We start from the raw sequence: 17,382 nt of genomic DNA, 5'->3' as shown, positions 1-17,382 counted from the left end.
CTGCAGGGCTACATGTCGTCCAGCTATATGCCTGCACTTTGAAACATACCAATAAATAAATAAACAAACACAACACATGGCCTTTGGACTTTCCATTTCATCTGATGTATATAGTCAAATGCTTTCACAGCAGATATAGGCTTTAAGCAATGGTGGCGAGTGTAACACAAGTATGTGTATTATTCACATACTGTACTTCGTTACATGATTAATAATAATAATAGCCTGCTCCAGCTACTACTGAGATTTCTGGTCGAGAGGGGGCGGATTAAAGTTTGCCGGCGAAAACAGCCAGTATATAAACAAACATACTTTATACTTACTTTATACTAAAAAATGGCTACTGGAAAAGGTTCCCCAATAAAGGGTCATCTTAGAGGGATGGATAGGGATGTACTGTACTTGTTGTGTTGTGTATGTAATGTATATGTACTGTTATGTATTTGTGATGTATTTTAAAGTATTGTTCAGTGTGAGAGAACCTCAGTGGAAATAAGTCTTTGGACTTTACTGTGTAATCCTTGAATCACTGATTATAATGTTGTATTATGATTGCTTTTCTAAATAAATCAAATCAAAAAAAAAAAAAATACTCCCATACATGTATGCGATACCTTTAGTTACTTCACAGATTGAGATTGACAACATAAGATAACACATACATTGAGTGGTAATAGATAAAGATAAGACTACAGTACACTGATGGGGGGGGGGGGGGGGTCCTGTACTCACCACACTCCTCCTCGTCAGAGTTGTCTCCACAGTCGTCCACCTTGTTGCACACCTGGTCCATCCTCAGACACACGTGTTCGTTCCTACAACGGAACGGGCGTGTGGGGGGGCAGGGGAGCTTGGCTGGGGGAGGAAAGAACAATGCAGGAGAAGACACGGTCAGGCACGTGTCAAGATAATATCTTGACCGGTCAAGATATTATCTCGACCGGTCAAGATTAATTATTTTTCTCACCATGGCCACTCCAGGGCTCCGTAGGTTTCCACCCGATAGCAACGATATTTAAAGGTAGAGTAAGTGATTTCACTTAATTCAAATATCACTTATTTTTTTTGTTTTGTTGTGATAATCCCTACTATAGAGTGTGCTGACCATATAAGGAGTTCCTCCCTGTCCCCAGTTAACCCCTGGGGGTCAAAAAACCTTAGGTTTCGTTTTTGACTCTCTATTGAGTCAAAAACGATTGGACGAAGGCTTAGGTCCCACAGCCAAAAACGAAACCTAAGGTTTTTTGAGTGAAATCACTTACTCTACCTTTAATCTTTTAATGTGTTTTCCTAAATGAATGCACTACTTTTTACACTTTTACACTTTACGCAAAAGTAGAGACGCTAGGTTGAAAGTGTGAAAGTCTGTCTGTGGGTTTTTCGAAAATGCAACCCCAAAAACAAGTCTTAATAACAGGCACTTGAGACTAAAGACCAACTACATTGGATCCATTCGGAACACAGTTTCTCCATTTCCATTTCCGGAAAAGAAAAGGTTTTTGAGGGCTAAAACGCAAGGTTTCCACACGACAAACACGCACGGAAAGATGTTTTTTTTTAAACAATCCGACACCTTCACAATGAGTCATGAACGCCGCAGGAAATGGAAAAGTAATGAGATCCAACACGCCCTTTTCTAAAGAAGAGGGGATTTTTTTCTCCAACCTACCGCACATGTCGGCGTCTTCGTCCGAGTTATCTCCGCAGTCGTCCTTGCCGTCACACACCCAGGTGTGGAGCTTGCACAGGGTGTTGTTGCAAATGAACTCGTCGGCTCGGCAGAATAAAGCACCTGGAATTGCACAGGTGACCCAGTGTTAATTGTTTTTTGGCAGAAATTTTCTGTTTTAGTTTAGCTATAGTCTTTGGAATAAAACTTCATTTTGAGCTTCATTCAGGATGCTACTGTATATGCCAGTGGTTCCCAAAGTGGGGTCCGGGGACCCCCAGGGCTACTTGAGGGAGTTCCAGGGGGTTCCCAGCTAAATGATGGTTCGGAACCAAATGTACCCTTGTGGGTCTGAAACTCTGAGAGTGTACAAATGGAACCAAGTGGACCCGACCATTTGTACACTCTCAGAGTTAAATTAACATTGATTTTACAATATAAATTGGGGGTCCCATAGATAGAAATGTCATTAAATGGGGGTCCGTAGACTAATGCATGTCAAACTGGGGGTCCTTGAACATTTAACGGGTTGAGAATCACTGCTAGAGCCGTAAACATCTCCTCTTATGGGGGGTCCCTGGCATATCTATTCAAATGGGGGTCCGCGGGCTAATTAGTGTCAATTTGGGGGTCCTTGACGTGAAAAAGTTTGGGAACCACTGCTATATGCTGTATGATGACAAGAGTGCCCCTCACTTCACACAGGTGTGATTGTTTTCCTCGCTGATACAATACAGTGCAGGTTGTTGATACAGCTTTGATGTCTTTCCGTCACCTTTTTGCATCTTTCTTTTGCATATCTATCATAGATCTTGTCGCAACCCGTGACCTTTTCCTCTGTATCTACCCTGCGTTCTCACAGCAGTGCCGCCTAGCAATTGAATTTCAATCAATCAAACAAACAAACAAACACTCACTCACTCAAGCGTTATTCATCGTATGGATTTCTTTATGGAGGTGACAACCGAACTACAACATGACGTCACTGAGGTGACCACCAAACTACAACATGACGTCACTGAGGTGACCACCGAACTACAACATGACGCCACTGAGGTGACCACCGAACTACAATGACGTCACTGAGGTGACCCCCCCCCCCCCCCCCCCCCCCAGTAAAACCGGTTCTCAACCTCATTCCCAGTTATGCATGTGCAATGTTAGTCTCTGTTGTTGGCGTTCATGGTGAATGTTATTTTCTACATTGTATCTGTGAAAACCTTATACAGTATAATTATGGAAAAGAAGTGAACTTGGTTCAACTTGGTTTAATCTCCGTGGCAAAGGATGAACCAATGAACAATAAAACAATGAGCACATCCTATTCCCACCAGGCATTAACCCACACACGTACTGTACACAGTGTTAAAGTCCACCTCAACTCACGTGACTCTTAATGTATGTCCTATTCATAAGTCGTATGTTGATGTTGTTACCGTGGCTACAGCTGTCCTCGTCGCTGTGGTCCACGCAGTCGAAGACGTCGTCGCATCGCCAGCGCAGAGGGATGCAGTGGGCGCGGTTCAGACACAGGAACTCGTCCTCCTTGCATTCCTTGACGCAGCCAATCTGATCGCCATGGGAACAGACACACAATCGTCAGCCTCAGCAACACACAGTGGTCCTCTTTACAGGGTGAAGATGTTGTGGACCCACATCGTCCACAGTTTAGTAAGTTAGTAAGGTAAACCCCCGTTATGGTGGACCGGAGACCCTCAGGGCTTCATACTAGTTTTATGTAATTGTGGGGAAAGGCTTTCTGTTTTTTTTTTTTCTAAATATATTTTTTATCCCACGATTTTGTAACCCATTTTCACCCCTGTGTCAATCATTTAATGTGATCCTGGGCTCTACACACCCTCCACCAACCTAGTCCCCATATATGGGGGACAAGGGGAGAGCAACAGACTTGAACTCATGCTTCCTTCATGCCTGAGTGTCCAAGCTGCTCCTTTACACCTGACAGGGGGGAGTTTCCCTGGTTGGACGTAGCGCGTGGAAGGAACACGTTATTCCAACCAGTTCCTTTCCCCTCCATCAGGCGCCCCGGCTGGCCAGGGGGAGGCAGTTTAGTGACCAGGATTACTGCATGTTTTTGTGCCCCCGAGCCATGTGTTCTTAATCCCTTTTACTCGAGATTGCAAACTTTTTTAATTAATTGATTAATTTTGTTTTGGTTGAGCTACTTTTTAAGTACTTTGAATCTGTAATTTTAACTCCTGAGTCACAGTCCGTGCCTAATCTCTACCGGTGTTCTATTATTTGTAACCCCTCAACTGTACTTTAGTAAAATAAATAAAGCTTACGATGTAGAGCCTAGATCTCCTGTTTCTGTAGCGTGAGGCAGCTTGAACATCAACATGCCATGATGCTAGCATGTATATCACAGGGACTTATCCCAATGAGTCAATAGTCAATAAAACAAGTCAAGAACTAAATCACTAATAAAGTAAGACAAAATATAAAAAGTAGAGTTAAAATAAAGCTATCAACATTTAACATTTAACCAGGCCGGCTATGGAAAGGCCTGTTTAAAAAGGTCCTTTGACTTTGGGTTGCACCATGTTGCAGGGGTGCATGGGTCTGGTAATACATACTATTTAGTATGATTACAAGGGACGGTTTGTTTAAAACCTGGTTTGTTAATTATTTTAGGATTGACAAGTATACTGTAAATGTTTGGAAATGTTTTCTGGGTTACATGTTCACTAGTTGTGTAAGTGAATGTTTTGGGGAAACCTGTCTCTAGACAGATGGTATGGGCCACTAGTGAGAGGCCTGAGTTGGAGTTCATGTAGTCATTTTTGAGGCATTTTTTTGGAACATTATTTTTGGAAACCTTTGAAATAAACTTTGGCAACGATGGATATTTTTGGTATGTCCTTTTTCGGTGCACCTAGCCCTCATCAAACGGACTCATTTACAGAAACTAAATGAAAGCTAAGCTATGGTGACTAAAACTAAATGTATTGACAATTTTGTCAACACCTAAAATCTAGACTAAAGTGCTAGGAAGGGGATTAGTAGGCAAGAGATCCAAGTCATTTTACACTTGGTTGCATGCTGAAAATAGCAGATCTGTGTGTACTGACCTCGTCCGAGCCTTCCTAAACAACCCTGTAGAGCGGTGTGTGTGTACTGACCTCGTCCGAGCCGTCCAAAACAACCCTGTAGAGCGGTGTGTGTGTACTGACCTCGTCCGAGCCGTCTAAAACAACCCTGTAGACTAGCGGTGTGTGTGTACTGACCTCATCCGAGCCGTCCAGACAGTTGTCATGGCCGTCACAGCGCAGGCTGGCCGACACGCACCCCCCGCTGGCACACACATACTCGTTGAGCGAGCAGGACGGGACCACTGGGGACAGAACACACACACACACACACACACACACACACACACATCCAATATGACCACACATTGTGGACTCCAGGTGGATGTGCCATCACGCATTACATCCAATATGAACACATCACACGATCCAGGTGGCATATTAAACCATTTTGGAAAAGTCTTCTAAATCCTAAAAGTTTTCTGAAAAAAACATTTTCTATGTCAGTGGTGCTCAACCTTTTTCATGTCAAGGACCCCCAGCATTATCTCTACTTGGCCGTGGACCCCCAATCTGAAAATATGTAGTTCCAGGGACCCCGCCCAGAAGCGCCATATTCTCACGATTTCCCAAAAATACAAGCTTGTAGATCTGATATTTTTCAACAGCTAAAGCATAACATAATGCTTAAAACACCAAAAGGGGTTCCCGCCCAGAAAGGGTTAACCCAGGGGTTCTCAAAACAGCCTAATCTACAAGATCATAGATTGGCTATTTTCACAATTTCGGCTTCTTTCTTTTTCCTAATGTTTTTTTTGTACAAAAAAAGTCTGTATTTAAAAGTCCTTAAATTGACACTTCACTGTCATCTGGGGACGCCCCTAAAACCATGTTGGTCCCGACCCACAGCTAGAGAACTACTGCATAAAACACTTTAAACAGTAACTCATATTGCTTTTTTCACAAAATCCTTTCGCACCAAAAGTAGGCGATATTACAAACGTACAATGCCACCCGTTTGTAGTTTGGCAATTTTTTTGGGCAAACGTTCCCAGAGGAATAGGTATGATGGTGGTCAAGTGATTATAAGATTAACTCACACACACACACACACACACACACACACACACACACACACACACACACACACACACACACACACACACACACACACACACACACACACACACACACACACACACACACACACACACACACACACACACACACACACACACACACACACACACACACACACACACACACACACACACACACACACAGTGTGACCATCAGCCATAACTTTCCTCAGCATGAAAACCACCCCAGGGAAGTCGATTTAATCTTTACTGGAAAGTGGACAGAACATTTCTACCCCACTATCGAGGTCATTTCAAGCTGAGAATGTGACACTACCCTCTCCTCCCCCAGGCCAGAGAGAGAGAGAGAGAGAGAGAGAGAGAGAGAGAGAGAGAGAGAGCGAGAGCGAGAGCGAGAGCGAGAGAGAGAGAGAGAGAGAGCGTGCTGAGTGCAACCTGCTGCTGAATAAAGTACTTTAGCGGTGGCATACACAAAACAAACACAGTGGCGTGCCCAATCATCCCAGCCCCGTCTCGTCTCGGGGGCAGAGTGGGTCGAGCAACAACAGTAGGTACAGTACAGTCACTATACTGTAACAGGGTCCCACACCTCCACAGCTAATTGTCTTGGCATGGGATATAACTTAACCCATTCTGAACGGGAACCCATTTTGGTGTTAGCATCATGCTATGCTATATCTATTGAAAAATAGCAGATCTACAAGCTCATAGCGCGCCACCGAGTGGCGCGCTACGAGCTTGTAGGTCTGCTATTTTTGAAAAATCTCGAAGAACGACTGACATTTTTTTAGAATCTGATCTCAGGTCAGAACGGGTTAATCAGACCCAGTGTGTGTCCAGTGGAAACCTTGTATGAATCTGATCTCAGGTCAGAATGGGTTAAGGCTGATTTCTAAAGACTGAGTAAGAAAGTATACTGCCGCAGCAGACAATTAACCCGCAGCACTCCAGGTTAGAAGTCCTTACGGTGCAAGGATCGAATAAATACGTTTGAGATAAAGAAAATGCCAGCACTTATTGTATGTCCTTTTTTATATGAATGTATTTATTTACCTCTGACGTTGATAACGAACGTGTTTCGGCCTGTGTGGCCTTCGTCAGCGTTATATCATATATATATATATATATATATATATATATATATATATAACATACATACATACAATGTATCAGAGACACATACTTCCCACAGATTACAACCACACACAGAGATTTTGAAAACATGACCAATGACAAAAAACTCCCATATCTGCTGGGCGAAGTACAACAATGTGCAAACACAGCAGCAAGATTTGTGAGTTGCTGTGATAGGAGAAGGATATCAAACGGAACACACAACCACCCTAAAGACTAATCATTGTGTATATTCCTGCACTATACCTGCATTGAGTGACCTTGGTACATAGAATTTGATCTATTGAAGATTCTGACCTTCAAATGAACATAATTTTTGTTTTGATTGTATTGCTGTATTGTTGTATTGTTCTTTCTGCTTTGGCGTATGTTTTCTCATGCCAATAAAGCCCTTTGAATTGAATTGAATTGAGTGCTGGCATTTTCTTTATTTCATGGTTTCTAAAGACCTCAACCCACTGCTGGTTTGGAGTTCCAAAAAGTTGAATGGCAACAGTTACTACACACTCTGTGTACTACGCACAGACTGTCAAATGGGTTCCTGGAAACTCTTTTTCTATTATTTAAGATAGGAGGAGGGGGGAGATAAATGTCTGAAGGAGAAAGGAAAAAAAAACACACAAGGCTTCAGGAGCTGAAAACTTTTGATAGACTCCAACCATTTCAAGTTCATGAATTCTTCACTTTCCAAAAAGCTGCAGCATTTCTTTGGAAGAAGTTGAAAGGCCTTGGGTGTACTGTGAAGTATTATTAAGTCTACCTGTTCCCTGGCAGTTCCTCTCGTCCTCTCCCGTCTTGCAGTCCTCTTGACCGTCACACAGCCACTTCAGAGAGATGCACAGGTTGTTATGGCAACGGAACTGGTCCTCCGCACAGCGGGCCTCGCAGTCCTTCTGTGGGAGAACATGGAAGGACAAAAAACATTAAAATTTTAAAAAAGTTCTGCCCTGGAAATACTTTTAACATGGAGTCCGCCAGAACCGAGCAACGCGAAGGTTTAAATTAGTACCCTAGCCGGCCATTCATTAATCATTTTTTTTATACGATCGTATCGTTAGCTGATGTTGCTACCCGCATCAACACAAAGTGGGACACTGGCCGAGGCCATTTTGAACATGCGCGCACATCCACTTCCAGTCTAAGCCCACTATTCGCAGCTCTGTATCTCAGAAACGAGATTGAGGGGGCCGTTTCTGGTGAATCTCTAAGGGAGACGACAGCCACCCGTCGAAGAAAACTCATTTTGGCCGCTTGTATTCGCGACCTTATTCTTTTGGTCATGACCCACACTTCATGACCATAGGTGAGAGTAGGAACACTTCATGACCATAGGTGAGAGTAGGAACACTTCATGACCATAATGGTGAGAGTAGGAACACTTCATGACCATAGGTGAGAGTAGGAACACTTCATGACCATAGAGGTGAGAGTAGGAACACTTCATGACCATAGGTGAGAGTAGGAACACTTCATGACCATAGGTGAGAGTAGCAACACTTCATGACCATATAGGTCAGAGTAGGAACACTTCATGACCATAGGTCAGAGTAGGAACACTTCATGACCATATAGGTGAGAGTAGGAACACTTCATGACCATAGGTGAGAGTAGGAACACTTCATGACCATAGAGGTGAGAGTAGGAACACTTCATGACCATAGGTGAGAGTATAGGAACGAAGATTGCTCGATATACAGAGAGCTTTGCCTTCTGGCTCAACTCTCTTTTCGTCACAACAGTGCGGTACAGCGACTGCAATACAGCCCCCTGCCTGGCTTATTGACCACAATGACTTGACATGATTGCCATACAAGTGGTTTGTTTGTATTTTGAGGAAGCCAATCTTTTCCATTAATTTTGGTGTGGTATATGAGCAGCAGAGATTTGACAACATTCCGAGAGAGGTAATCGATAACACAGTTTACTTTAGCTACGAGTGAAATAGTCTCTGAAGAAAAGATTTATGGCTTTTAGATTTTTTGAACACCGTTTTGTTCAGCCGACATTGACAACATTATTCGGGTCAATTAGGTTGGCATTTCAATGACTGGACTAAATGGAAACCATGAGGCATACGACAATTAAAATGAGGAGGGGTTGCATTGGATGAAACTATTCTGTATTTGCATATTAGTACTCATTTAAATAATTAATGCTTCGGTGGCAGAAAACAATGGTTGGTATGGTCCTTTAAATCTCCTACCGATAAACACTGGGGAATTAGGATAACGTTTGTTCCACTTTATTAAATCATTCAGGCCTGACGTCGAAATAAAAAAAAACGTTCGCTCTGAAAGAATATATATTCAAAGATTTACGCCACATTTTCACGATTCTTAAAAAATAGCAGACCTACAAGCTCGTAGCGCGCCACTCGGTGGCGCGCTATGAGCTTGTAGATCTGCTATTTTTCAATAGCTAAAGTATAGCATAATGCTTAGTTAAATTAAAACACCCAAAGGGGTTCCCGTCCAGAATTGGTTAAATCATTTCCAAGTTACCCAGCAGACTATTACAGGCCAAATAAGCAAACTTAGCTGCTATACTGGCAGGCCGTTTCTCTTTTAGTATCAGTCGACTGTCTGGAGGTAGATAGATTTAATATAATCTAACAATGAACGTGACTAATTCCTTTCTGCACGGATGCAGACCAACTAACTCAAACTATAAACCGCCCCCATGACCGCCCCCATAATCTCCACACAGCCTGCACTGCAAAGTGCAAACAACCAGGCAGCTTCAACACAAAGCTTCTACAAACCTCCTAAAATTAACAAAGCTTTTGTTTTGTCGCACAACGTGCATATTTTACTTTTGCATTGCTTTCCTCACTCACTATCTCACTCTCACACTCACAATTTACAATTTAGGCATTAAGCAGACGCTCTTAATCCAGAGCGATTTACATTAAGCAATAACAAAAAACATGGGAATACATCACATAAAAAGCATTTATCATGAAACATGCGTAAGCTAAGAACGTAACAGTGGAATATCTATATAATGAAACTATACATATAAACTATACTATGCTATACATTATGTACTATGACGTGCTATGACTACATACAATGCAATTATAGTGCTGTCTACATAACATGCTATAAGTCTGTATCAAATGCTATCCAAGTCTACAGGAATGCTATCTAAGGGAGTAGGGTAAGTGCTATGGGCCACTCACTCACTCACTCACTCAATAGCTTTCCTTTCATTCACTGACTGCCATGGCTGCCATTTAAATGCAGTTGTGTTTCTTATTGACCACAAAACCAACCAATAACAAACAAATCAATCCATAAATGTGCAGCATCTGTGTGTGTGTGTGTGTGCGTGTGTGTGTGTGTGTGTGTGTGTGTGTGTGTGCGTGCGTGCGCCTTCTCCACGTATCTTGTAACAATTTGACTTAAACTCATCATACGTACATATCGCCGAGTGTCAGAGAGACTGTGTGGTAGTAGAGAGTATGTTGAAACTATAACTCATAATTGGGGTCTCCCTGCTCTTCCATTGAGACATTTAGATCAGTGTCAAAGGTCATGTCTCACCTATAGACACAGGATCTGACAACATTTTTTTTTACTGATGGTCAAGATTGAATTCCTAGCTCCCCTGAGCAAAAGCTCTATTAAAAATGTCAGCACTTGTGCAGGGTTCAAATCTGGGGTAGGTACTAGGTTCAATTTTACAGTCATTAAGACATGTAAATTTCTTGACTCCTTCAAAACTGCTCTCAAAGGGCACCTACGGATGGCTGCAATTCGAAACTGGCCTCTGTAAAAGCTGAATTTTTATCTGCATTCTACTATGTTTTTGTATGGACGTGGTGTTGGGTGCCTGCACATATGCAACGCATGGTGTTGTGTGCAGGCGCACTACACTTTGTCTTTCTTTTTCTTTTACCCCCCTTTTCCCCTCACTGTATATGTTTTTTTTCCACCTTTTTGCTTCCTATATGATTTGTTTGTCTCTAAATGTTTTGATGAATTGAACAATGTGGACCCTGTTGTAAACAAGTGTAAGGCTTAATTGGGTCGTCCACTCACAGTTAACAGTCTTTGTATTGAGTTTGTGCTTGAAATGTACTGTAATTCTGCAAACTGTTAATAAATATTTCAATCAATCAATATTATATATGTGTGACTATACATACTTCACTTTATTTTGTTATTTGCTGCTCATTAAACTAAATGGGTCAGCAGTCGAGTCACACTTGCTGTGATTGGATTTCTCTTAAAGGCAGCTGGATTGAAATTTAGAGGCTAACTATAACCTCATGTTTAGCATGCTAAACCCTTTCAACGGTTACTAGTGTTTGTAGCTCAGGGGTGGATACACGTTTTCATGCAATAACCCAGAAATATTGATCCACGCTGGTCGTTACCAAACCAAATTAAGTATTTATCTTAATCTTAATTGACAATTAATTGTTTTACCGCTGACAACAATAGCAGCCGTGGTTTACTAATTAAAAGCAAAAGAAAGCGGTAAATAAATTGTGCTTTTTCCCAAAGAAAAGCATGTTTTGACCGAAAACAAGGTCCTCTTCAGGCAAACTAATACTTTCTCCACGGCACATCAAAGCCGGCTCTTAAAAAATGCATGCAACACATTCCAGCTAACACAAAAATAATCTAATTATCGGCTAGTTTAAAAAGACAGATCAATTACTAATTCATTGTAAGTATAATTGCGTTGGTGATAAGAGTTGAGGCCATCATACTCGCGGTGATGTCCTTAAGGATTGACTGTGGTTTACCCAACTTCTCTAGACCAATCAGTGAACAGGAGTGATAAAGACTTGTCTGATAGTAAAAACAGAGAGGTGGGTCTGTGTCGGCGGTGTTAGCTGATCATCACCGCGACTGACGCACTGGCACAACAGCGCCCCCTACTGGTACTAATAGTCATACTGGTGCTCATAGTCACATAGGTGGGTGCATGGGTTAACGTCACATAGGCGAACACATAGGTGAACACATAGGAGAACACGGACATTGCTGTTCAAAAACTCAAAAGGTTACACTCTGGATATAAGAGGTTTTTTTGCCTGGACAGTCAGCGACTAAATGTGGATCCTCTCTCTCTCTCCTGCAGCACTCATGCCCAGGACAATAAGGAGCTGGCACTTCAAACAGAGAATAGTTGGGTAGGTGATCCATGATGGCCATTGTGGGGATGCCACCGGGAATCACCACTGTGGATATTAACCATTATTGAATGGCAGCTTGGCTGCCCATGAAAGACATTTGACGCCACTGACCCAGAAAGCCGCCATTGGGGAGCTAGCTCATAAGAAAGGGTTAATGAGGGTTGCATTGTTCACGCATGGGGAGGAATTATATATAAAAATCGGGTGTGCAAATGTTTAACAGAGCAATAAATTAGCCGGCATAATGAATTGTAATAACGAGTACTGTGTCCTTGAATTATGCATTGTACAGTGAATCATTGCTAGTGATTAGGTTCTTTCTTTTCTCTCTTTTTTTTTCTTCTCCAGGAATTGCTCAACGCTGCTAAAGAAAATCTTCCAAACTCCACGCCGCCGTGCTAGACAATGGAATATATATTCAAGTTTAATTTCCTTTCAAATGTAGACTAGAGAAATGTAACACTGCCCCCCCCCCCCCTACTATTGTGGCGAAGGTGCGAGTTCGAAAATTGCAAAGCCAATTTGGCGATGCGTCATGCATTCAAATCTTCAGGCATACAATATTATTTTGTATATATGCAATTACCATTGTTTGCTCCTGCCAATGCCATCTCATAAAATAAAATAAACCTGACTGAATACACATATAACTCTGTGTGATATTGAATACAACTTAATAAACACATTGGTGCGACACACAGAATGAATACAAATACATTTAAACTGCAAAAAAAAGAGAGAGAGAGAGAGAGAGAGAGAGAGAGAGAGAGAGAGAGAGAGAGAGAGAGAGAGAGAGAGAGAGAGACAAACTTGGCTAAATAATGTGGGTATAAGTGTTCATGACGCTCATGAGGGAGACAGAATTCAGAATATTAATATGAGCCAGGGGTGTAGTAGTGAATATGAGTGAATATGTAGTAGTATAATATGAATATGAGCCAGGGGTGTACGTAGTACAGTAGAGCTTCTCAGTAGCACAGCTTCACACAGAAGCAGTCACTGCATATAAGGCTTATGTGTTCGTTCACACTTTGTGTTTTCTGGGGGAGGGGAAGAAAAAACAAATGAACAACTACTGCCTGGAGTCAGTGGAGTGCATTTTGTGCTGATATGAAAAGCAAAAAGAAAACGGCCCACTCTCACACTGCAGTCTTATATAGCACCTTCTGTCACACTCTGTTTACACACAGTATTTTAACAATTAATCATGGTGTGTGAGCATGCAGTGTTGCCATGTCTGCTTATTCTAACTTTTTGCCATGGTGGCGAGCAGTAAGGTAAGGTAACTGGACTAAGGAAAGGAAAGGTACTATGTTTACCCAGGGTAACTGGACTAAAGGAAAGGAAAGGTACTATGTTTACCCAGGGTAACTGGACTAAGGAAAGGAAAGGTACTATGTTTACCCTGCAGGGTAACTGGACTAAGCTCAAGAACTTGTTTACAGCCAGGCCCTGCTCATCAAGATGGCCACCGTGGTGTGAGCATGAGCGTTTGCTGAAGCCTCAGTCTGTACTATAACATTACTATTAGACCTTTTTGCTGCTCCTATTGTTATCCTGACTATACACAGCCTTACTTTGATAACCCAGCTTTAAAAATCTGACTCTAGTAGCTCAAGTTAACTCAGTTAACTCAGTGTACTTAACCTAACTACTCTGACTGACTGCATTACCATCAGCTGATCATGGTTGAACCCATCACCAACCAAGCCATCTGGGCTGCCCTACAGCAAATGAAGACTGAAATGATTTCCCATTTCGACACAAAAATGGACAACATCCATACCAGCCTAACAGCTATTGATGGAAAGCTATCCACGATGGGTGACCAGGTCGAACAGCTTGAGCAAAGAGTCAGCGCTAACCAGGATAACATAATAGAACTTGTAGATCGGGTGAAAAAGCTGGAGAAAGAGAACGAATACCTGAGGGAGAAGGCCGACGAAGCTGAGAACAGAAGCCGGTCCTCGAACCTTCGTTTCCTTCATGTACCAGAAATGGAAGAGGCCGACGACATCATGGGCTTCATGAACCAACTGATCCCCCATCTGTTCGGCAAGGAGAACTTCCCCGCCCCGCCGGTCATCGAGAAAATACACCGCAACCCGACGGCTCGGCGCCAGGATTCCCAAGCGGGCCCGAGGCCAATCCTGGTGAAATTTCTTAATTTCCAGGATAAGCAGAGGATCCTTCGACTTGCCCGGGAGAAGGGTGAGCTGCTGTTCAAGGGGCGTCGTATCCATATCTACGCAGACTACAGTGCTGCCCTGATGCAGAAGCGCCGAATGTATGACCCCATCAAGAAAAAATGCCAAGAACGCACCCTCCAATACTCCCTACTCTACCCGTGTAGATTTAAAATAATGTTCAAAGGCAAACCCGTTTTCTTCTCCTGTCCAGAAGATGCCGAGATATTCCTCCATGACGTCCCGGTATGATCTCCATTCACCGCTGGTGATAAACTTCATATTTTCTCTCCATCTCGTCATGTAAGGCCTATTTATACTTTCTCCACATGAACTTGCCTAGTTGCATACAGATCGCTTATCAGCACTGTGGTCCCGAGACGTAAAAATGACTCTTTTTTGTTGTATTAGTTTGTTATAAAACGGCATGTTGCTGTGGCGTTGGAGGCCGCCATCTTTGTTTATGCCGTAAATCGTCTTGCAGTGAAGTAAGTTCCTGTGCTGTGAACTGTCGTGAAATATTACCGCGACACCTGATTTCTGCGTTCTGACGGTTCTGACAGCAAGTTGCAAAAAGCCTGCCAAAGGGGATAAACACTCGGGACCTTAGACCCCACATTTATTTAAATGACTTTGGTTTCTACCCTCTCCTTATTATTTATTTATCGATGATTGCTATTATTATTATTATTAATATTACTAATTTACTATTTATTTTATTTTATCTTTTGTTAAGAAAACCTCCAGTAAATATTGAAACTATTTGCTCCAGAGCTATCCCCTGTTATTCATTTTGCAGACTGAGTTCTGCTAGATGCTGAGCTCCATATTGTTCTGCTCCACCCAGTCTTTATTTTTATTTGTTTTTTGTGTGTGCGCTTGTGATGTCGGTGTGTGTGTGTGTGTGTGTGTGTGTTTGTGCGTGCGTGTGTGTGTCTCGTGCTCTCCTGTGCGCTGCTCTTCCCACCATCAGCCCAGCTCAATGTATTCCACTCTTACGCATACTCATGGTCATAATGTCATCTTTATTTTTTCTATAATCAGACTATGAAAGGTTTACATATTATTCATGTTAACATCAGGAGCCTGTTCCTAAAAATCAACCTTTTAAGGGCTTGGGTCGAGTATAATAAACCTAATGTAATCACTCTCTCTGAGACATGGCTGACTGACTCTATCCCAGACAATGCTGTCCAACTTAATGACTATGTGTTGTATAGAGCTGATAGAGGCACAAGAGGAGGTGGTGTAGCTACATATGTTTCTTCTCAATTTGCCTCTGAGCTGGTTAACCCAAATGTGAATCCTGTGCATTTTGAATGTCTATTCATAAGGATACTTTTTCATGAAAATAAACACTTGGTGATAGGAAATATTTATAGACCTCCAAATGCTCCCGCTGAATCGATACAACATATCCTGTCTACTATCAATTCCATAGATCGGCTAAATGAAAACATTATTTTGGGGGACTTTAACCGAAATTGGCTTGAAAGGTCATCATCCAATGACCGTAATACTATCAACAGCAGTAATCTCACCCAACTCATTAGTGAACCTACCAGAGTCGATCCTGTTCATTTAACTAAATCTCTGCTAGATTGGATTCTTGTCTCTCATCCTGACAGAATTACAAAATCTGGGGTTTTACCCGACTGCTTTAGTGACCACTCAATTATTTTCTGTGTGTGGAAGATCCAATTACCTCGTTTACCACCAAAATATATAAAAGTAAGACAGCTTAAAAATTTGAACAATGAACTCTTTACCCATGATTTACTCGACATTAACTGGGATCGCTTTCAATTAATACCCTCGGTTGGAGACGCTTGGAACTTCCTCTATACAGAACTTAACAAAATCATAGATAAACATGCCCCCTGGATTTCCATCAAGGTTAAAGGTAGACACTTACCCTGGATTAATGGTGAACTCATTCAGCTGTTCAAACGGAGAGACAAGGCCTGGCTAAAATATCGATCATCAAATGATTCGTCTGACTGGAACACATATAAACATTTAAGGAACACATGTAAAACCAAAACTAGAAATGCCGAAGCAAATTTCTACAAGGACTGTCTAAATAATGAGTTCAATAACCCCAAAAAATTCTGGAACAGAATTAATAACATATTTAATAAAACAAGTAAAACTCCAAATCTCATTAAGATCAATGACGGGCTAACTGGCGATCCTTCCATAATAGCCAATGCTTTTAGTCACCACTTCTCCTCTGTTTGCAGCTCCCAATCGGGCCCACCTTATTCTCATGCCCCCCCGAATAATCCCAGAGTTGGTAGCTCCTTCTCTTTTGCCAAAATCACTCCAATTGATGTCGAACTGGCAATCCGGGAGTTACGGTCAGGTGCTGCTGGTCCTGATGGTTTAGAGATCAAATTCCTGAAAATTGCACCTCATATTCTCTCATTCCCACTCTCTGATTTATTTAATCTTTCTTTATCAACATGTGAAATTCCGTCAATCTGGAAATGTGTCAGTGTCACCCCCCTACATAAAGCTGGAGATCCTCATGATCTCAACAACTATAGACCAATTTCTATTATAAATAGCACAGTAAAGATTTTTGAAAAGTTAATCTTTAAACAACTCTCCAAGTATGCCAATAACTTTCACATTCTATCTCCATTTCAATCTGGCTTCAGACCCAATTTTTCCACCACTACAACACTCATAAAATTTACAAATGATATGTTTTCATCATTTGAAAACGGCATGCACACCGGTGCTATATTTATCGACCTTACCAAGGCATTCGATCTTGTAGACCACTACCTACTCCTCGACAAATTACACTCCATTGGTCTCTCCCGAGAATCAGTTCTCTGGTTTAATTCATATCTCCATCTTAGACGTCAGTGTGTCTCGTTTCAGGGGAACCGATCTGAATTTAAAATTATAGAGAAAGGTGTACCCCAGGGTTCTTCCCTGGGGCCTCTGCTTTTCTCCATTTTTATTAATGACCTACCCACAATCTGTTCTGATTGCCAAATTCAATTATATGCCGATGACACAGTCATCCACGCATCAAATTCCGACATTGCCCAAATCCAGTGTACATTACAGGTTGACTTTG

General features: G+C 42.0%; 1 protein-coding gene across 1 annotated transcript in view; it reads right to left on the bottom strand.

Annotated features, from left to right (window-relative positions):
- lrp1bb (low density lipoprotein receptor-related protein 1Bb) overlaps positions 1–17,382 on the bottom strand; it is a 634,358-nt gene that overhangs the window by 62,667 nt on the left and 554,309 nt on the right. The window contains exons 71-75 of the mRNA XM_080786185.1: positions 7,714–7,846; positions 4,918–5,024; positions 3,106–3,238; positions 1,670–1,792; positions 733–855 (exon numbers count right to left, since the gene is read on the bottom strand). Coding sequence (XP_080642311.1) covers positions 733–855; positions 1,670–1,792; positions 3,106–3,238; positions 4,918–5,024; positions 7,714–7,846 — 619 coding nt within the window. The remainder of the gene's footprint in view (positions 1–732; positions 856–1,669; positions 1,793–3,105; positions 3,239–4,917; positions 5,025–7,713; positions 7,847–17,382) is intronic.

The sequence above is a fragment of the Protomyctophum bolini genome, assembly GCF_963924005.1.
Source record: "Protomyctophum bolini genome assembly, chromosome: 16".
Classification (NCBI taxonomy): Eukaryota; Metazoa; Chordata; class Actinopteri; order Myctophiformes; family Myctophidae; genus Protomyctophum; species Protomyctophum bolini.
This window is presented reverse-complemented; position numbering and strand designations above follow the sequence as displayed.